Source organism: Ischnura elegans, chromosome 3 (assembly GCF_921293095.1).
Source record: "Ischnura elegans chromosome 3, ioIscEleg1.1, whole genome shotgun sequence".
NCBI lineage: Eukaryota > Metazoa > Arthropoda > Insecta > Odonata > Coenagrionidae > Ischnura > Ischnura elegans.
Window position 1 is genome coordinate 132,605,429 of NC_060248.1, and position 22,237 is coordinate 132,627,665.

At 42.5% G+C, this 22,237-nt stretch overlaps 1 protein-coding gene across 1 annotated transcript in view; it reads left to right on the top strand.

Annotated features, from left to right (window-relative positions):
• LOC124155291 (LIM/homeobox protein Lhx1-like) overlaps positions 1-22,237 on the top strand; it is a 192,202-nt gene that overhangs the window by 168,530 nt on the left and 1,435 nt on the right. Inside the window, exons 5-6 of the mRNA XM_046529009.1 lie at positions 2,515-2,956; positions 6,381-6,584. Coding sequence (XP_046384965.1) covers positions 2,515-2,956; positions 6,381-6,584 — 646 coding nt within the window. The remainder of the gene's footprint in view (positions 1-2,514; positions 2,957-6,380; positions 6,585-22,237) is intronic.

A 22,237-nucleotide genomic window follows, 5' to 3' on the forward strand; every position in this document is an offset into this window, starting at 1 on the left:
CGGCATTGGCCTGCTCTTAACGAAAGGCGCCAAGGGGACCACGGCTTAACGTCCCATCCGACGGACTTGAGCGTCCTCCACTCAACATTCAAGCAGGGATCGGACAATCTGTGAAAATTCTGGGACCACCACCTGGGTCTATTTGATGTGGTAGCTGAAGTGTTTGCTTCAAACCCTTTGGGCCTACTTACATATTTCCTTCGTTTATGAATGTGTCAGAATCCAACAGTACTTTTCATCAAAATTAATTTTACTCTAGGAGTTTAGAGTTTATATCGGTAGTTTTTTCCTCAACATATAAGTGCAGGTTTCTATTTCTTGTCTACGAAATGAAAATGCTTTGAAGCAATAAAAACTCACAGTTTTCTCTCCGTCTCCTCTCTTTCTCTCGCCTCTTTCTTCGCTTCTTTCATCTGCCTTCGCTTAACCTTCTCCGTCTTCTTGCTCACTCACATCTCAAACGCCTCCAATCTTATCTTGTCTTTCTTTCTTAGCATCCTCATTTCCACAAAAGCGCCACGGCCCGTATTAGACCCGTTATTGCCATTTTTACACTCTTATCCAGTATTGACCATATCCTATTCTTGAAGCCTTTAATTTTAAACAATTGACTCAAATATAATATGGTGGAATATTTCAATAATCATTATAGAAGAACACACAAACTTTTCTTTCTCACTTAATCAAACTTACAGCTACCTTGGTTCCAACGTGCTTCCGAAAGACAACTGTCATTATTAAGACTTTATTTTCTATCTTCTTCTATTCTCATACGTATTCTCTTAATGCTGTGTTCATTTTCCTCTATCACTCTATCGCAGTCGAGTATTTCGTTTGAGTTAGTAGATCCCTTGGCGTGTTCCATCGGAATGGCTGTAAGCTTTGATTCCCGTGAGCCTCTTGCCTGCGATCCTTCGCGGTTTGCCCTTTTCGCAGCCACCCCCTCGAGACGCAGACATGTGCACTGCAGATGCCGAGAGAGAGAGAGAGAGAGAGAGAGAGAGAGAGAGAGAGCCGTGATACGCCGCCGCGGAAACTCTGCGTGTTGAACGCTTGCCGAAGGTAGTGCGGATGGGGGGCACTTCTCACCCGTGGATAGTTTTAGGGTGTCTAGTACAAATAATAGGGGTAAAAAATTTTTTCTATCCTTCCTGACGATTTTCTGACCGAGTGCGAGAAGTTAAAGTTTTTGCCAGGTAAACAGTAAATGAAAGGACAGCTGGAGAAGAGATAATGGATAAGCAATTGACCGAGTAATATATTTTTGAAAGAGTAAAATCTCCTTAAAATATGTGTGCTAATCCAATAATCTTGAGGACTCTGGCAACTTTCTTTCTCACGAGCCAATAAATATTAAATCTGTGACTGATAAATTAGGTAAAGAGGAGAGAGAGATAGAGGCGGTGCGAAATGACCTCTTTTACGTCGAAGCACCCTTACAATGCAATTCTACTGCTACTGTGAAGTGTTTAACTTCAGATATTTTGTTTAGCTAAACATTATTCTAACATTCTTTGCTTCGCACCACCTTCCAAATGTTCAGACGTTCGGGTTACGGCTGTATCGTGTTCCGTTCAACGCTAATCGGTCTGTACAATACCGCCCCTTAGAGCTTGAAATCAAGAGTATCAGATGACAGTTGGTGAAAGTGAGCATCATTAAAGAAAAAATTAATAATAACTTTGTATTGTGCGTAGAGCTGTACATGATGACCACATAACTAATTTAGCCGAACGGCAGTGTATCAGACGCATCAGTATTTCTGACTTTACCATAATTTGGTGAACCCGTTGAAGGCCCAGCCTAAAAATATGTGTGTAAGACACAAATTCATGATTAAGTGTCGTCCAGATGAATTATTTATTATAGGTGTTCGTGTGTGGGTTTGACTTAAGGTGAGATGTTGAGCCACATGTGATGTATGCCTCGGGTATCAACCTCAGGAGATTAAATGCACAAACAACCACGGAATTATTATCCTCATTAGGTGAACTGTGGGGGACGTTAGGACTCCATCTGATAACTTCGAAGGGTGATTATATGGTTTGTATTGATATTGGTTTAATTATAACCCAATTTTATTATTATAAAGTCCGTTATTATCTCCTGGGAAAACGAATTCCTGCACCAATTCGTGCGGCAAAGTTTTCTTAAAAAAATGTCATTTCATTGTATGGGTAAAAACCAGAAATATCGCTGTACTTAAAATTAAATATGTATAATTATCATAATAATAGTGCAGATTTAAGGTTTTTCTATTTTATAATCTATTTTACCCTCTGAAAGACTTCCGTTCAATCTAATCAACGCAAGCACGTGGCCCAATCCAATGCTTGTGAAAGCTGTCTGTTTAGGACGAATATTGGTGTTTTTATTAGTAATTTATTTATTTCGTAGATTACATTTTTCTGCAAGATTTCTATCGCGCTGTTATAAATAAGATACGTGTCTACTCTGTTGACTTCTTGATTATTCCAGCAATCTAATAATCGCCTCTTTCCTTCCCTTTGCTAGGTCTGGTTCCAGAACAAGCGCAGCAAGGAGAGGAGGCTGAAGCAGCTCACGTCGATGGGACGAGGGCCCTTCTTCGGCGGCTCGCGCAAGATGCGCGGCTTCCCCATGAACCTGAGCCCGGGCGGGCCCGGCATGGACCCCGACGGAGGGCCCGTGGTCGGGGGCCCCGGAGGCCCGGGCGGCTTCCCGTACTTCGCGGCCGCGGCCGCCGCAGCCGCGGCCGCCGCCGCTGCCGCCGCCGACGGCAAATTCGGGCCGGCGGACTTCGGCTACCACCCGGGGCACCCGCCGCCCCCCCCTCACGGCCCCCCGCACCACCACCACCACCACCACCCCCACGGGGGCGGCGGGGGCGGATTCCACGAGTTCTTCCCCGGCCACCACCACCCCCCGCCCCCCCACCCTCACGGCCACCCCATCCCAGGTGGATACCCACAACCAGGTGAGTCCATGAACTCCGTTTAGCATCAGAAAGACATAATAATATTAATGAAAAAAATAATAATTATAATAAAAATTTCTGTGATGATCACTGGCTCCCCCAATTACGATCATGTCAATATAATAATAATGTTAATGTTGATATGATGGCTCGTATGCCTCTGTGGGAGGAGTGAAACATTTAGCCGAAAAATATTCCAGCACAGCATTTCCCAAAAGGAACTCACCCCCTGCATGTTAATATATTTGGGCAACACATTTAAATAAGAGTTTTAATATTAATAAGAATAAATTCTTTATGCTGCCTAAGTTTCGAAGGAGAACTTCATTCCGAAATTTTCCCGTCGTGAGGTTTTTATTAATTACTCTCGTGTTTACAGCGAGATCAGACTCTCTATCATTGTCGACGTTTCGGTGACCGTGACTATTGCGCGAGAACGATGGGCGACTGGGCGATCGAAACGTCGACAAAAATGGCTGAGAAAATTTGTCTGACTCCACTTCCAACCCGAGAGCGATACATCAGGATCTCCATCATTAGGCGCAATAAAAGACTGGAAGCTGGATTTTAGACGTTGAGGAATGGTCATTTGCAATGCCTTCTATTACCAATGTGCCTGATGATTAAGATCCCCGTCGATGCCTTTGTTGTAGTGAAGTATTTTTTTAATCCATGTGGAAAAACAAAGTTATTCTTATTATTTTAAGTTGTGAGTGAATTCACCCTAGAAAATATAGGAAATTCGATTCGGGTTGCATAGGTCATTCCCATTCCATTCCCAACATTCATGTTAGTGCCAAAATAAACAAAATAAAGGTGTATGAGGAGATTTTAGAATAAATAGTTCTAGAGAAAGCCTAAGTGTTAACAGCGATCAATATATCTCTCGCGAGACCGGATCTCTTTGTGTCTCGTCTTCTCGGACTAATGCTAATGAAAAATAATTTATAAATCATCGTGCAAATTATGAGTTCGTCGAGAACCCTAAACTAATCTCTTTTAGTATTTTACGAATTTATTTCTTTGTAACATGTTTTCTTGACTGAAGCAAAAAGTATTTTTACGTAAGTATTTACTTTTGGTCAAAGCATCACTTTTACCCACTCCGAAGTATTTTAGCAAATGGACTGTGAAATACTGTGGTGAAATATATTAACAAATTCATTTCTTCTCTTACTCGCCGCCATCAGCGGAGCAGGAATTTCGTTCGTGGGGGGGTCCAAAACCAGGGGGAAAATGAAAAAAACAGGGTACTAAGTAGAGAGTTTTTAAATACCACTTTTCTTAATCGAAAAATCTTCATTTGCTGAAGAAATATTTCGTAATATATTATCCATTGTATTGTTTTCTTTTATGAAGGAAAATAATTTTGTTTTTTTTATATTTCGGGGGGGAAAGGGGGTCCGTACCCTCCCCCTGCAGAATCCCCCCCCCTGGCTACGCCACTGCTCTCCGCAAAATATTTATTCCCAAAACATGAGTTATTGTCATCATTATTTTAAATATTATTTTTATGCATTGTTATCTACACCTGTCTTCCTCCACTTTTTGCTCTTCCCATGTTTTCACTTCTTTTTCATCCAGCCCCTCTGTCTTTGTGCATTGGTAATTGATTTTATGCTACAGGGATATGTTCTAATTAATTATGTTCCATATCTTCGTATTGTGTATTAGTTGAGTTTTATGCGAAGATAAGTGAATACTTATATCCTTTCTGAAGTAAGAATAAGAATTTTTCAATTGAAGTCATTCGTCACATTTTATTGGAGGAAAATTTCACAAAATCCTGTAACAATACCACCTTTTGTAGCATCAAGTTCGGGTGAGTGTACTTATAGTTTTCAATGCATTCTCCAGAAAGGGTTATTCCGTATAACGGAAGGAGCAATTGCACCCATTTCACAGTTTAATGTGAAGATAAAGCGTTTTCCTGTTCGTTGAACTAATAATTTGGGTTTTATTTTCTGCTCTCCCCGAGTTTTTGCCCCATTATTTCTCGGGGTAAAATTAAAGGTTTCTCCTTGAATTTTGTAAAATATAATGAATAATACTACTATTTTCAAATGTTTATGAATATTTAACTAGGTATTTAAAAATAGGAGCCAATATATCTACTTTTTTAATCCATTTATGTGATAAATACGTAAGTGGAAATAAAATTATTTAGAAAAGAGAATGAAACATTCGTATAGATTCTGCTATTCATTTAAGACGCATGATCATTTTGCGTGAATGTAATAAGTTGCATCTCTCATTTTGGTGAATGCAATTAACCCTATGGAGGAGGCTTTGCTCTCGAGGAGATGGGTCTTTGACCCGATGCACTTTCGTAAATAGGGCTCGCCTTAGGCGTTGGCGCAGTGGCGGCGCTGGTGGCAGGAAGGGTAAACTCTCATGTGACACCTACGCAAGAGGCTGCAGCGTGTATTCCACCTCTGCTTGCCGTGGCTACTCTCAAAGATTGAATCTTCCTCGGTCCCACTCCATGTGCTGTAGCCTTCCCTCCCCCCTCCCCCCGCCTCTCCACGCCCCCCCGGAAGATGTGCCGGGGCTCAGTGCTTTCGCATTCCCTTAAGGAATGCCAGATGCGAGTGCTAATTGAATATGGGAGGCGACGCGCCAAAGCGCAGCTCAACAAGTCGGCGCCGGAAAGAGGCGCTCTGGCCAACCGAGGGCGGGCGGCTGTTTGCCTGCTGAGCGATGACTCTCCGCGTCTTCTCTCTCTCCCGCGGGAGGGCCGCGAACATTCGTGGCTTTCTTAGGGCCCTTACGAGGGACACGCCTTCGATCTCATGGGTTTTTGGGTTTGCCCCTGCATTGAGTGGGGACCTTGGCGGTGAAATGAATACTTTTACAATTCACAAATTCAGCCATTATCATTCAATGCTATCAAAATATGAATACAACCACATTTTTCACTGCTTTATTACAGAATTCTACAACCGGCTTCAATTGCTAGACGATCATCAGGTCTTATGTGATGGTGTTGCAACCGAAACCGGCCCTAGAATTTGGTAATAAAGGAATGGAAAACGCAAAGTTATATTCATATTTTTAATATGGAAAGATTCCGCAAGGTGAGATCTACATCACGCATTTTAATTAGATGTTTTGTACGTTTAAACGCGATGCGTTTTAAATGAATTTGTGGGAAAATAGAACAGAATATCTACTATGGATACCTTTGACTAGATCAAACCCTAATCTCTTAATACTACAATAGATTTTGTTAAGGGCAAACGTATCCTTATGCATGGTTTTATCTGTCAAAGGAAAGTTGGGTTGAAGCATTTGATTGATAGGGTTCTTTTCTTTCCCATTTCTCGTTCATCATCATTTTATAATCCCACGTTAAGTCTTGTTGTCTGGTCATGAAAGTTGACGAGTGCCTAATGCGCAATTTGTTTTTCTTCTGTTTTATCAGGAGGCGGAATGGACCAAGGTCCCCCGCCCCCGACCTCCTTATCCGGCCCCATGGGCGACTTCGTGTCCGGGGGTGGTCTGGGTTCGGAGCCCCCGCCCCCACCGCCCCCGCAACAGGGGCAACCGCCCCCGCAGACCTTCCACCTCCAGCCGCCGCCCTCGGACCTCATGGCTCAGAGGGGAAGCCCCGACTACATAGCACCCGGTCAGTATTCAACCATTCTCTCATTTAGCCACTGCAGAGACGCAATAATGTCTAGTGGTTTCTCACGTATTACCTTTCCCCGACCAATGGCATCCATGTAACCCTCCTACCCCCCTATCCTCTTCCCAGCGTATTTTCCTCGGTTACGATGGGGTAGAGAAAAATTCTTCACCTCAAAATTGATATGTTCAATGAATGATTGCACATTGCTCATATGTCGAAGCCGTAGTCGGTTAAGAGCAATATATAATTAGTGTAAAACATTTTCCATTGTTTTATTTTAAAACGGATGCATAGTCTTCACAAAAAATACACTCTAATAAGGTTTTATAAATAAGAATTTCGCGGCTTGAATAATGTTGCGATCATTTTTTTTTAATACCAAATAAGATTATGGTATGTAGGGTTTGGCATTATATGTTGATATTATCAATTCTTAAATTAAGGTTTCTTATCATACGCTCACGCACAAAATACATGTTAACATCTTATCATTTTTATGTTTGCATCATTATTGATTGGCTATCGAGAGATTATCATACTGTCGTTTTCGTGGTTGTGTTTTATAGTAACACTTTGTGACCATAGTTGGTAATTCTGTTGTGTCCTAAAATGGAGGCCTTTAATTTATCCGTTAGTACCATCCTTTTGAATTACAGTAATTTACCCTAAGTAATACTTAAGCTAGTATTTGACGGTATCTCTAATATCATCGGATAGACGATAATGTTGACTCTATCCAGTAATTTGATTATGAAAAGACCCATAAGGAGCTTTTTTGGTACTCTACTGATCTAAAATAGCCGTTTATCCCGTATCCCTTTGTGCCTTAAGGAGTTGGGTGAAGAGGGGAAGACTAAACGTATGTCTCGGCTTGCTATTTTGAGTGATGGCTTGTGGGGGAGAGGGGTGGGGTAGGGGGGGTCGCCTGGGAGAAATCATCTCCAGTTGGCAATGAAGTGTCATCCTCTCGGGACACCAGCGACCCCCCCTCACTCTTGTCAAGCGAACCCAACCTCCCGGGAGAGCACACTAATATTCAGATGTAGAAATATACGTACATACGGATACAGAAGAAAGTAATGCTTCCCCACTCATAGATCACTGCAGCTACCTCTAGCGATAGGACCACAGTGACTGTAAAATGTTTGCATGGTTCACAGAATTTTATTAATTGAAAACCCAAGTTTCAACTAACAAAGTCATTTCAAAGGCAGAACCAATTTATACTAATTTAGACATTTTTTTCAGGGAAAAAGGGTTAAGTAAAAGCGAAAGGTAAATAATAATCTCTGAGCCATGCAAATGTTTTTTTTATAATTATGCTAACGCTTCTCTGCTCCGCAGTAAATCGCTATTTAATCTTGAAGTTGTATCTGCATTTTTATTCTGAAATTGTTACTGGTCGCCATAGTAACTGTGGTGGATCACGAGATGTTTTTGCCGTTTGAAGATGACAATGAACCTTCGCCATTCTCAACTATATCATTCATACTTTTGATGGCGTATTGTCCTCAATGTAAACCTGAACTGGACACTTGCTTGTCCCCGTGGCCTTAGAGCTGAGCTATCTCAATTTGAAAATCAATGGTTAGCAACCTGAATAGCAATTCTTAACCCTTGTCCGTGCTGTCACATTGGTTTCGGCCGCCTCCTGGTCTATATGCTCCTCTGTGTGTAAAATGTGCTGTGAAGATTGCCAACCATTAATTTTTGAATTGCGATGACAATTCAGCTCTATGGCAGCGAGAGCGCGGGATTTTTAACCTGCTTCGGTTTTCCATTAAGATCAATACACACTCAAAAGTACTATAGATGAAGATGATCAGTAGTATTCCGCGAAGATTCAAACGCCGGAATCGCCTGTCACTGTAGTTCAATATTGAGTAACTTTTTTTCCTGATTCGAGTGCGAGAACAGCAAATACCAATGGGTCGGTAAACATCATCAGTGATTGCGAGCTTCAGCGACTAAATGTCAGGGTTAGTGTTTATAGAAAAATGGCGCAATTAAAAGGGAATAATTGTCGTTTTTTCAATCGATTTTGAATTGGTGTGAAATTTCTTAAGTTCACAGTGTTGTAGATATTTTTAAAATAGCTTTTCTTCCGAGTGTCGTCAAATCAAATTACGACTCGTGGAAGAGGGCATTCCAGGAAAAAAAATTACTCTGATAGATATTATGAATATCATCTCCTGACGAGAGCCTAAACTCAATTCTGATGCAATGAGTGCGCGGTCATTTTCTGTTCGTTTTCATATCCTTGGTAGTTAGGGTCCAGTACGTGATTTTTTCTTTTAAGAATCACCTCAGAGCCTTGAAGCTAATTGAAGATGTGACTACCAAGTAGGCTGGAGTCTAATCAGCAAATTTTTAAACAAACCACTTCCTCTGCTCGTTTTAAGTCTACCAAAGCCACTTCGATTTGTCCACATGATTAGAAACTTGAAACTTGGCAATGTCTGTTAAAAAAAGAATGCTAGCAGAAGCTATAAACTTGGACTTATTATACTCATGAATTTTTCATCCTAAATTCCTGCTGAGCGGCCTTGGGCCATTTCCAAAATCGTGGATTTATGACTTAGCAAGTATTTACTTTACTTTTTCTAATATGTGATCTATGAAAAGGCCTTAACACCTTGATAAGAAGGGAGGCAAATGGCTTGAGGTTTAAAAGAGGTGGCTAAATTTCACTGCTTCTCCTAGGGTCTGCTTCCCCCTGCCACCGCTCAGGTGGCGTAGCAGCGGAACGATTTGTCTCCCCCCGTCCTCAACCCCACTGGGGGGGGCGCTGTCTCCTCTCAGAGAGACTCCTCATCCCTGTTAATCACCTGCCCCCACCCCCTGCCCCACCCCTCCCCTTGCCCCCGCTTTAATGAGGTGTCGTCGCGCGTAAATCACGGCACGTGCGTCGTCGCGAACGAAACGGACTCTCGCGAGAGCTGCTCTTTCTGGCCCACGGGGCGGACGCCGGGGGCAACAGGGGGGGTTGGTTACCCCTGGGCACAAGCTACTCATCCCCTTAATGCGAGAGAGGTTAATGAAGAGAGTGCGAATTACTCTCCGATCGAGTGGTCGTTGACGATTGCAATGGGGCCCAAGTGGATGGCAGCGATTGATGCGGGAGGCTACGGAAGATAGGGAATGGGGGTTGGAGAGGGATTGAAATGCATCGAGGAAATAAGAAGAGGCTCCTTTTCTTTTATATACTAGGAATAGTAGGAGTTATAACGAAAAAAAGGAGGAGAAAGGGAACTGTAGAATAATACACGCCAAAGAAGGACCAAGTTAGTAGGCCAAAGACACAGTAAAGAGTTAGAAATTGTATACTGAAGGGAGAAATTGAATGAAAACTCCCCCTAGGAAGGTCGTGGATTATCACTTCGGTCAGATTGACAGGGGCACACTGTTGAAGAGAATGAAGAAACTGAAGGAAGTGGCTTCGGAAAAGAAAGGAAATGGAGAGGTGCGCTACAATAATCTCAGAATTATAGTGCGACGGATGACCTAATGGAAAGTAGTGGCTAACTGCTCATAAAGTTGATATATTTAATAGTATTTGACTCAAGTAACTTTGTAACTTTTAACAAATTTTTATAATCGATTAAATTCTAAAAATGTACCATATATATTAAAAATAGATGGCCAAGGTGTGACTAGTGGAATGAGGTGTCATCTCTTTTACACGGGTCCTTTTAATCTCGCGTGTGGGGAGGGAGTCGCGTGGAGAGCGCCCTTAGTCTTTGGCTCAGATGTGTTGAGACACCGCGGATGCCGCGTGTCTCGATGGAATTAATAGGGGATCTGTGGTTGCCAAATGGAACGCGGGGCACATAAGCAACCGCTCTCCCTCTCTCTCTCTTGATGAAGGGGGACCCTCCCCCCCCCCACTACTACTCGAGGGGGCGCAAGGGGAGGGGGTTGGTCGCTGTCTGTCTGCCTTTCATCGCACGAAAGGGTCGGACAGATCGTCTGTGTTCCTATATCTCTCATGTCTTCGCCGTGTCCCTGCCTCTGAAGAGAGCTTGTTTGTGTTGTCCCGGGCAACGGGATCTGTTTTCCCCGCGTGTCCCACGCTCGCTTGACTCGCTAACCGAGACCAACCCCTCTCACCCCTCACCCCTTTACTCCTTAATTCACCTCCTCCTCTGATGGCTAGTTGAGTGGAACGACTCTTGGCCCGAGAGAGACGGATGATGTGTGCGTCTTCGGAATAGAGCATCCCTCCCATTGCCCACTCAACACGAATGGAATCCACTCAAGCGGTATCCATCGCTTAAAGAAAATGCTAATCTTGGGGAAATTTGCAACATTTTTTCATGTCTACTCTGGACATGAGAAAAGTAACTCAGCTGGGACAGTATCTGAAATTATGTAGGTACGGAATTCTAGAAAAGATATCTTACCTCTCCTTCGAATTATTAGATGAAATCATCCAGGTTAGCAAGGATGAATGGGAATGACAATTTGAGAGCATCGTGTTTGTAATTTGAAGGGAAAGGTAGCAAAGTGTGCGATATGGTGCGGATCATGTCATGCCACATGTATTCGTACCCTGAGGATGGAGAATGAGAAAAAGCAGCAGGCATTAAAGAATTATAGTGCAGTATTTTGGGGAGCCGACGGACAGACAAGAGAGGGCGGAGAGAAACCCGGCGTCGGCATTACTCTGTTCTTAATAAAAGGCGCCAAGGGGTCCACGCCTAAACGTCTCATCCGATGGATGGAGTACTGCACTTGAAGTTTCCTCCACGAAGCATCCATGTGGGGACCTGAAAAATTCTCTGCCACCGCCGGGATTTGAACCCGGACCCACGGACACACCGACCCGTGAAGTGATAATGGAGGAGAGTGGAGTAGTCTCTGCTGTTTTCCCGGAAAATAGTCTCGGAAGGCTACTGGCGTTCCCCACCGGGCGATTATTCGCATTGTTGCCAACGTTTCGGATGCCTAGTTGGTTCTCATCTTCAGGGCTCGGAACGGACTATGTTTCTGAAGCGTTGGCAGCAATACCAGTAATCACCCGGCGGAAAATCCTGGTAGCCTTCCGAGACTAGGAAACTTTAAGATGGGCAAAGAAGGAAAGGCATTGATCACTCCCGAACGTGGATTTAAGGTGAAAATAGGAAAAGTAATTTTTATCGATGAAATTATTACATTAATTACAAGCAGGCCACCCGGGTTTGCTCGGTAGGACGGTACCCAGAAGTAGGACTCTCGGAACTTGGATTTCATGATTATATAGGATATTTTCTTTATGAACGTGTCAAGAGAATGTCCCGGCAGAATGTCCAATCGCAGAAGTTGTATGACGTGACGTAACAAACGGTAATGAGGAAAGGATGTAAAAGACGCAACCGAAAGTAGCACAACGCCATTTTGGAGCATAAGATGCACACATGTACTAACTTTGGCCGCAATCCTTGCAGTCTTATGGAAATGCTTAGCCAACATCCTTCTTTTTTATTCATATATTTTGCCAAATTTTTTATTGAGCCACGACACTCTCTTGAGCTCCTCGGGGGCGAATTTGAGCCACTCACCAACTGTGTGTGGGCCCATGGCGCACGTCGTCTCCATTGCAAGACTCAGTTTTGGCGTTTCCAGACACTCTGCTCTACGAGCAAAAGAAAGACTGACAAGCATACTCACCCAATTTCACTAAACGAGAAACACACCAAACCTGTAATTCAAAGGGAGGCTCGGAATTTTCCAGAATTTCGTACATTAATTTCATACACCTACTCGCGTGGCAGAGTTATTTTTTTCAAGAACGTGGTGTAAAAGAAAGAAAATTGTACACCTCACTAAGAGTATTATTCCTTGAAAGTGATGGATACTATTTGCCCACCAACCCAAGAGGTGGCGCTTCTAAATTTCAATAGTTCAAAAGTACAACCGAAGAGTCACTAAGAAGTGCTCGACGTGGTACACGAGGATGGTGTCTAAATCGCTATCTCCTCTCCTCCTCCGCTGATGGTAGGTTGAGCAGAGCGCCTCTCGGTCCTAGACTACGTGTGAGAATACGTGTTCACTTGGAGCATGGGGCGCGCGCCCGTGCGGCCGAAATAGCGCACCACGGATTCACCCCGTTAACGATTCCCTCTCTCGTGGAATCCAGCTAATTAGTATCCATCAATTCACTAAGGAAGGAAATATGATCCGTTGGGAGATCCGTGCAATATGTTTTAAGTCCTACTTTGAATGTGGGAAAATAACTTTTCCTGAAATTTATGGGTAGGTATATTTTCGCAAAAATGCCTAGAAATTAATGGTTAAAGTTATCCGAGTTGTCAAAGAAGGCATTTATAAAAAGAGGAAATTTAATGAGGCAATCTTCGTTTAATTTATTTCTTAAATTCACTAGCCTAAAATTATCACACCCTAGACTTATTCTCCTCCGTCATTGTTTCCAAATACTCGTAACAACACCACGGGAGGGTACGCAATTTACCGGTATTCGGGCCCTAATTCTCTCATTTGTGCCAGATCTGCGTAATTTTAGTTTATTTGGTTGTGGCTAGGTTTTTTTAATATCGAGGATAGCCAAGGCAAAAGTTATTTGCGGCTTATGGTGGAAAAAAGGAATGATATACTGTTGAGTATCCCTAACTTAATGAAAGAGAAGTATGATTCGTTGGGGGTTGCAGGGAGCTGCAGGTTTTAAATTCTACTCTGATTAAGGGAAAAATAATTTTATTAGTTTATTATCCAAATTAGATTCTATCCTCCCTTAAAAGTTATGGATGAAATCAATCGTGTTGGCACTTATGAATAAGATAGAGTTGATGAGAGGATCGTGATGTTATTTTAGAGGAATACCTAAATTTTGGATAAAATGTCAATTTGCAGCTCAGTGCACACTTTCCTTTTGTTATTAAATTTCTTTTCCTTTATAGTTGTATTTTGCTTGAAGCCGGTGCACTGTTGTAAGAGGCAGGGTTGCTATCATACCCTATCGTCCCCTATTCCCTATCCATCTCTCGATTGCTTCCCTCTGAGCTCTCGCGGTGCACAATGCCTTCGCCTGACCCGTCCGTCTGTCTCGCCTCTTGTGTGTCTCCGTTGGGACGAGAGGTGAAAGGCTGGAAAAGACACCCCACACAGACAGAATGAGAGAGAAAGAGATCCCCGTGTCGCATTAATCAAGGACAAGAAGAGGAAAACCAATCACAAGCGAGTTTGAAATTGTCGTAGATATATAAAGTAAAAAAACAAAGGAGAGAGTGTAAGTTCAAGGGAGGAGAGATGCCGTCCAAATGCCGCTGCGGGCTTGAAAAAGTTGGGAGAGGGAATGAGGGCCCTCTCTCTCTCTCTCTCTCTCTCTTGCGAGCGCGTCAATCTCCAGTTTCTTCATTTGCTTCCCCCCTTCCCTTTTAATTTCGTCTTCTCCCTTCTGGCCCATCTACCACCGTCACGCCTCCACCACCACCCCTCCCCGCTCTGGAATTTCTCATCATTTCCCCGCCCCACTTCCTGCTCCCCACACACGGCGCCTCCTCTCTTCCTCCTCCTTGCTTCTTTTTTTTATCTCATCATCTCGTGTGTCCGTCCGCCCCGGTGACATTTCACTTTGTTTCCGCTCCACCTGAGAGACATGTTGATGCTGCCAGCGCCATCTCTCTCCACCCCACAACATCTTCTCCCCCCCCCCATCATGAATACTACAGTAATACTCGCGTATAACGAATTTCAGGGGACCATCGTTAGTTTTCGTTATGAACGGGATTTCGTTTTATCCATTATAAAGGGTTTTGGCCTATAAATCAGAAGGTTGCTGACTAATATTCCATAAATCGTCTTTATCTAAGCAACAGATTATTAAAAATTAACCATCGTCCCGCCCTTCCTATCAAATGGCTGTAAAGAGAAGGATTTTAAGATCAACAGTGTATCTTATAATACAACTTTAATACACTTATAATGCTATATCTTAGAATTCTACTTAGATCTTTAAGATCACAACAACTAAGTATGTGGTGATGGACACACATGAGAGCAACTGATGAGAGGTAAGGAACGGTTAAGTGGCCAAGATGGCCGTAATTTCTGTATTAAAAGGAGAATATTTCCCCAAGGGACCAAAGAATAGTTCGTAATAGCGAGGATTTCGTATCATCCGAACTCGTTACATGCGTGGAGATTAACAATGGCGAGCACAGGAATGCACCAGGGACCGGAAAATCATCTCGTTATTGGCGCGATTTCGTTATATGCGTGATCGTTATAAGCGAGTTTTATTGTATCTCAAGTGTGTTCTTGGAGCTACGATTCATACTGCTGCACAAAGCTGTTACAGGTCAGGGAATTATTGAAATGTGAAAGGTATTTGAAATTCGCTTGGGAATTTCGTCAAATGGCGTAAGGGGAAAAATTTATGTCATGGGGCGCGAATCAAAGGATCGGAAATGCTATTGCGATTGAGCGTAATGGCTTTGAGACGGAAAGATGCGGAAAGTTTACCTTTGAAAATATCCACCTTGATTCAATATGAAACCATTATACTGGTTGTTTTAGGAAAATTTAGGCCCTGATGGCATCGCATGAGCGTTGTTTATTCCTTATCGACAGTTTATACTTGACTCTTACCTTATTTCCAATAGAACTGTATGAGAAAATTCTACTACTCCACGCCCATATTCCTCTCACAGAAAGTTTGACCCGAAAAATAGCCACTAAAAATAGCAGACTACCGAAATAGTCAGAGCAACAATGGGTGCATATTTCACCGGCGAAGTTGAATAATATATAGAGTTGGTCCTTTTTTCCCGAGGCAAGAAAAAAATTCTATGCAATCAGAGGAAGGAGAGTAGAAAAATTCAGGTGCTAACGAAGATACAATTTGTAAGGAACGGTTTAGCGAGACGTCAGGAAATTTGCTTGCAGGTATTCTGTAAACAGTATTCTCATACTCTCGCCTCCCGCGGGTGACACGGATCGGAGTGGAAAAACTGATTCTAAACGCCTCTGTTGTTGGACATTCAGCCGATATTGAGAAAAGAATGCTAATATGACATTATCTCAACGATGCAGTGTGGTTTAGTCTAGGGCGAGTTCTGCCCTTACCTATGCCAAAAATAATAAGTGACTGTAACTGAACACAGTCAATTCTTTATTTGATTTGTCCGTCTCCGATTTATCGATGACATCCGCGTGGATTTTGCGATTGCGTGGTTTGCAGTTGTCTTGGATAGGATATCGGCTTGTCATGGTGGAACTAATCTGCGCCTTTCGCTCTTATCCTTAACTTTAGGTGAATATTTTTTCTCGCAAGTTTTCGCTGTGCGATTAATTTTTGTTCTAGTACACAAAGGCTTTTTTGACAAGGAGCTACGTGACCATTTGGCATCATAAAATCAACTCATAATCCGAAAGCATACTTCATATAAATAATTTCATGATCTTACTGCATTGCTTTACATGTTTGCTTAGATAATGACTACTGTTGACTCGCCAGCATCTCACATTTAGATATTTGCTGGTGTTTATTTGGAGCCGGCAACGGACAGCTGAACTCATTTGTTCACTAAGGAAGAAAAGTGATGAAATATGAGTGGATAGTCATGCCGGGTTGATGCTGAGCAGCTCTTAACCAAAGGCGCCTAGGGGACCATCGAATAACGTCCCATCCGACGGACGGATTGCTGTACTAGGATTGCCGTGCGCAAAGCACTCTACTGGGAATTGTAAAATCTCTGATGAATCTCTTCCACCGTCAGTACTTGCACCCGGGACCGTTGTGTTCCAATCCAGACTAACACACTGTACGCCCGATCCCTTTAGATGTCAGAGGATTGAAATTATCGCGGGTGAAGTGCATATGGTACAGAGTTGCTTTTGGATTTTTCCCGTCAATGATTAAAAATAAACAACAAATCCTCAGCTGTGCCGGAGAAAAAGTCAGGGCCAGTGTCTTAGTTAGATCTGAAGAAGTCTCTTGTGTTAGGAAGAATAGTTTCCCATTTTTAATTACTGTCGCGGAGAAAGCCAAACGTAACTCTTTTAAGTACCCTTGACATATGTGAAATATTTTTATCAGGAGATGTTTTGCTAGTATCAGAGCTTCCGGCATTCCTTTGCGACTCCTCAAGGAAGTTTGTGTGTGTGGTGCCTACTTATCAGCATTTTAGGTTCCGGGAATAATATTGCAGGAGCAAAAACTAGAACTAACGCCCGCGTATTGCAACTGCCTCCCACCCAGACTCCCTCTCTCCTTTCTCTCCACCCCTCCCTCCCTCCACCCTCTTCGCTCGCCCACTTCTCCCCGGAGGCATTTCCATTTGCGTTCCTCTGGAGATGAGAGGGGCGGGGGAGGAGGAGGGGAGGGAGAGGCTCCCAACCCCACCCCCTCCCATCTTCTCCCTCGATTCCCTTTAAAAGCCGATAGCACAAGATGCGGGCCCTCACGGCACTGTCCTCTATCACTTACGGCTCACAATATGCTCGCCACCATCTATGACGACTAAAATAGCACAGTGGTTTTCAGAAAATATTTATACATTCCATTCCATCATTGCACTTTTTACCTTAACAACACTTACTTGAGGGTGATATTAGGCAAATAGCTTTCAACATGGAGCTTCCATCTTCTGATCATAAAAAACCATATATTTTTTATACAAAGCCGGACAAAGTTTAAAAAAATACAAGGATGAATTTCGGACGATATTGAAAAAAGCGAAGAAATGAAATTATTTCCGGTGTTTCTCCTCAAAACCCAATCGTTGCCTAAATATAGCAATTCACAATCGAGTATCTAGACTTGCAAGGACTGGACAAGGCCCCATGATCACACAGCCTGTATTTTATGTCTGAAATACCGTGTGTTTATGCTCGTTTTCGTTAACATCTCCGTCTCGAAAATATTCGATGAATCAAATGTATACGTCCGCGTCTCTCGGCATCGTTCTTGGTGCCAATTCCATCCCACTGATCATCTTCGCATTTGATGATAAAATGTCAGTTGGAGAAGTAAAGTGCACATGTATTTATACCCAATAGCGGGAAGAAGTATATTTTATTAAAAAGTAACTGGGTAACAATACGCGCATTTATCGGAAAATGCTGTATTTCCAATGCAGCATATGCCGAAAGGAACTTACCAGATAGGTAAAAGAAGGTACAAAAATCTTCGGACAAACATTAGCGTATTGCTTGCAGTGTTACTATCTAACTGGCGAATAACTTGTTGGTCTATCGATTGCGTTATTTCGTCCTTTTATAGATTTTTTGGAAAAAGTGATATTTGTACTCATCTTCTTACTTTAATCTCCTTCTTCTGTTCAAGTGAGCACCCAAAACAAGTTGCTATTCTTTTTACTCTTTCATGATTAATAGTTTTTGATTCAATTCTTTCCTTCTGTGATAATCTTGTAAAAATATTCGTTCTTGAATATGTTTGTAAAAGCAGATTTAGAAATCTATAATTCTTCCTCTCTTATCATCGGGATTTTTTTGTTTCGATTCTGTGGTGTTTTAATAATTAAAATAAAATTATTTTGTAACCTTCTCTGTTGTTGTATCAGTTCGGAAAGCGTAGCCAGACACATTTATTTCTCGTCGTATCGGCGTCTCTCCCTTCTCGTTGCTTTCGTGACATGTATCACACACAACTGCCTTCGCTCTTCTCGGAGTATGTTGGGGTTGATCGCCGAGTCTCACACACTCCATCCATCCCCTTCTGGGCATCCGTCTTCCGCCCCCTCCATCTCCTCCCCTCCCCACATATCCAATTCCACGGAGGGCTGACAACGCCCCCCCATTCTCTCACAGACAGACACACACGCGCACCCTCCTTCGTCTTCCCGGCACCCACACACATCGTGAGCGCGCGCTCCTCCGCCTCCCTCCCCCTCCACCCGTCCACGGCGCCATCTTGTGTGCTGCATCCTTTGTGCTTCCTCCTATGCGACCTCTCCGTAAGAAGTGGTGCATTGGCTGAGGTGGTGCGCTCCCTACCCCCCAAAGAAAGTAACTACTACCGCATTGCTCGACAAATGAAATTCTTTGTCGGTAAATCGCAGAATTCTTCCCCATAATTTTCTTTCGAGTCTACTTACTTTTATTTACGTTCCATCATACAGCGTGGCTCTTTCAGTAGTCAAACTACCACTGTTTGAAGAAAATGATTGAAATCGTCGAGGATAAAGTGGTAAAATGCACATAAAGTGAAAAAAACATGAAATTTTGAAATTATATATATTTTATGAAATGAAAAATTAGAAAGAGAAATAAACAAAAAAATAAAAAAATATAAATGGAAAAAACGAAGAAAAGAAATAAAAATGCAGCATGTAGCAAGAGAACATCCGATTTTTTTGCCTTTTCGCAAAAGGAACGCAAAAAAACTGGTGCCAACTGGTAGAGGAATCTTCATCCCTGCTCCAATACTCGTTTTTTGTATCTTTCCTGACTTTATCTGTACTTGCCTATAATTGAAGATTTCATCTTGAGATTTAACTAGGGTACATGGAGTGGAATCTGTCAGTAGTATTTCCCTACATATTACTATTTAAGCGAATTCTTTTGCTTATTTTTTCGGCAAAATATCTCCCTTAACTTATCGTTTCTGTCAGACCTAAAAATATAATACATTTTAAGATCGTTCTAAAACATGTTTTCCGTGCGCGAGAATGCGAACAAAGCCGCTTGTCGCAAAGAGGGTGCAGGGAGAGCCCATATTAACAGGATGACCAAACATGAGGAAAATATCTTTCGGGGGTTAATCTTAAGTGACACTTTGATTTGAGTTCCTAGCTATTATTCGATGCCAACGAGAGATGCCAATGATGAATGAAATATTTAGAATTCCTATTACGGTGTGTCACTATTCATTTACGGAGGGAATCACCTCTTTACGGGAGAGGGCCCCCCTTGACATTTTAACGTCCTTTGAATAAATAGTGATCATACTATCGAGTGCTCGCAGCCGCGTGTCAAACTTTAAAGAGGGTGTTGTTGAGCATCAGCAGCACTATTGATTTCTCACCCCCCTTCACCTACCCCCTCCCCCAAACCCCCCCTGCTCATCGAGGGACATGACATGAGTAAATGGGAGTCACCGCAATTATTGCGTGCACCGCACACACCTCCCCCCACCCTCTCCCACTCCTCTCTAGGGCCACTTGCACTTGAGTGCGTGACTGTTTAGGTGTCTCGTTTAAGTGTCTCTCTGCCTCAGAGATGCAAACCAATTCATAAAATTCATCCAAATTTCGATTGTCATCTGTTTGCTATTAGTCTCCCTGCCTCTTTCTGCGTATATCCTATCGCGGATGCTGTAAAATTTTCTTATGCAACGCTATTTGGGTTGCTAATATTTGGTTGGTATAATTTTCATTAATAATATATTAATTTTCATAGCTATCAGCTATATGCTAATGATGGCTGATGTTGCGTTTTATATGTTTTTATCCAATATGTTAGCGTGTCATTATATGACTAATTTTGATTGAATGATTTTTAATTGCCATTTTTCTGGTTATTATTTTTTTCTCTGAAATGCAATATTACATTTATGCATTAATTTTTAAGAGCGTAACTTAAATAAAGCCGTTTTAAAACATGTGTGATAATTTATCAAACTCTGTCGTAGGAATATTAAAACTATACTATACTATACTTATACTAATATGTACTACAGGTAGCGAAGGAGCTTATTATTTTTTTCTGGTCAAAGTTGTCTACAATTCCGTCTTAAATAATACGAATGCATAGATATTTAAAACAGTGTTGAATTGGTGCACAAAACGAGGCGTTCGACAAGATAGAAAAGTTGGACGTTATTGCATTCTCCCTTAAGAGTGTCATTGGTGTGTGCTCATTTGTCCTCGCATGAACCGTAGTCTAAATGGAAGTAAGGGAGGCAGTGTTGTCCCCCTTGTGATCACATCTCCCAGGTTACTGTTCCTCGCAGTAAAGACAAATACCCAACCGCCAAAGGTTAGCAACCCGTTTTACTAATACGCGTGCTTTAGGTACTTTTTCCAATTCACATATTACTTATGTCAACATTTTTCCTGGAAATTTCCAGATTTTGTGAAAAAAGTTATAATCCGTCTTTTTTTCGGTTACTGTAGGTATACTATAAATTAATATGGAGTGAGTTTTTCTCTGAAAGTGACCAATGATTGATGACAGCGGCAGAGAAGTCTAGCATGGAAGCGTTCGATATGAGCTGCGATAAAAGAATGATAAATATCGCATGGATAGACTGAGTGGGCAAATGTAAAATTAATAAAAGAGTGGACCAGGCAAAAGAGAATTCTAACCAAAACTTTAAGATGACGCATCACTTCCACTCAGCCGGTATTTATGGTGTTATGCGTTTTACTATTGCAACACTAACCATCTCTGCTTTAAATTTTCAGATGACACACTGTAAGCACTTGTGAGCATTTTCCTGTATCTCATATTAAGTGAAAAAAAGTCTAATAGAAGAGAGATAAATAAATATTGCATAAAAATTGTGAGTCAAATATAAAATGCTTCGGTGTGAGGCGATCATTGGCCACTTTCCTGCGACACGTAGTCACCAAGTGTTGAAGTCTTCCTAATTTGCGTGAGTGCTGCATGCGCTAATTATATAGGATGTCACCTAGTGTTTTGCCTCATAAATCGAGGTGTGAGAGTATGTTTTCTCTCATCTTCGTATTTACCATCATTACCCCCTCCTAAATATAACATAAGTATAGTCTATCCAACCCCTCTACTCCCCCACCCTCTTCCTCCCCCTTTGCATACGTTTATCCCCCCCCCTCCCACACCCCCTCTCTCGCGCCGTCCGCCCGCCTTCTGCTTGTCCCAATCACCGCTCGCCATAGTCTCGGCTCCCGGCCAATGGCGTCGAGTCACGTGACACCGTGGAGAGGGTGGGGAAGGAAAGGGGTCGTCGCGCAGGGTGGGAGAGGGGGGGGGGGACGAGGGTGGGGAATCGTGGCTGCGACCACGTCCCTTCTTCTTCTTCGAGAGAGTGTGCGTGCGAATGCAAGTGCGTGTGGGTGCGTGTACACCCTCTGCGCCTCATCGTTATTCTTTTGTTCCTCCCAAGAGCGGGTGGCCCCGCCCCATCGCTCTACGATTCATCTCAACCATCCCTTATACATATACAAATAATATTTACCACATCTTATTCTCGACTCGATTGATGCTATAAGTATTTGCTGCCATTGGACTGTTCTTAAAGTTGATTTCCTTCCGTGGAATCAACTTTAAGGAAGTCCTTTGTCACACATGGCTTGGTTCGGGTTTTTTACCATATCTTCTTCTCGACTCGATTGATGCAGTATTTGTAAATGAGCATTGTTTGGAAGTTCAATAGCTGACCGCGAGATACGGTTCACTTCCGAGGGAACGATACATATTCATCGTGTCATTGTTAAGTGGGCTCGAGCGATGAATGACTCATTGAACGATTCATTTGGAGATGCAACATTCCTAGATTGTGGTCATTGTCATCCATAAATAGAAAGTAATGTCGCATTGGGATCAATATTTTGCCTCATCAAGGCATCCACATCCGTGGTGTTACATTATATGACAAAATGATTGAATCACAGGACACTTGACTTCGCAGACAACCTCGCGAAATGCTAGCAGGGAGTATCAATGGATTTATGCAAGGACAAGTGTTATGTTCTTCAGAGCCATTAGCA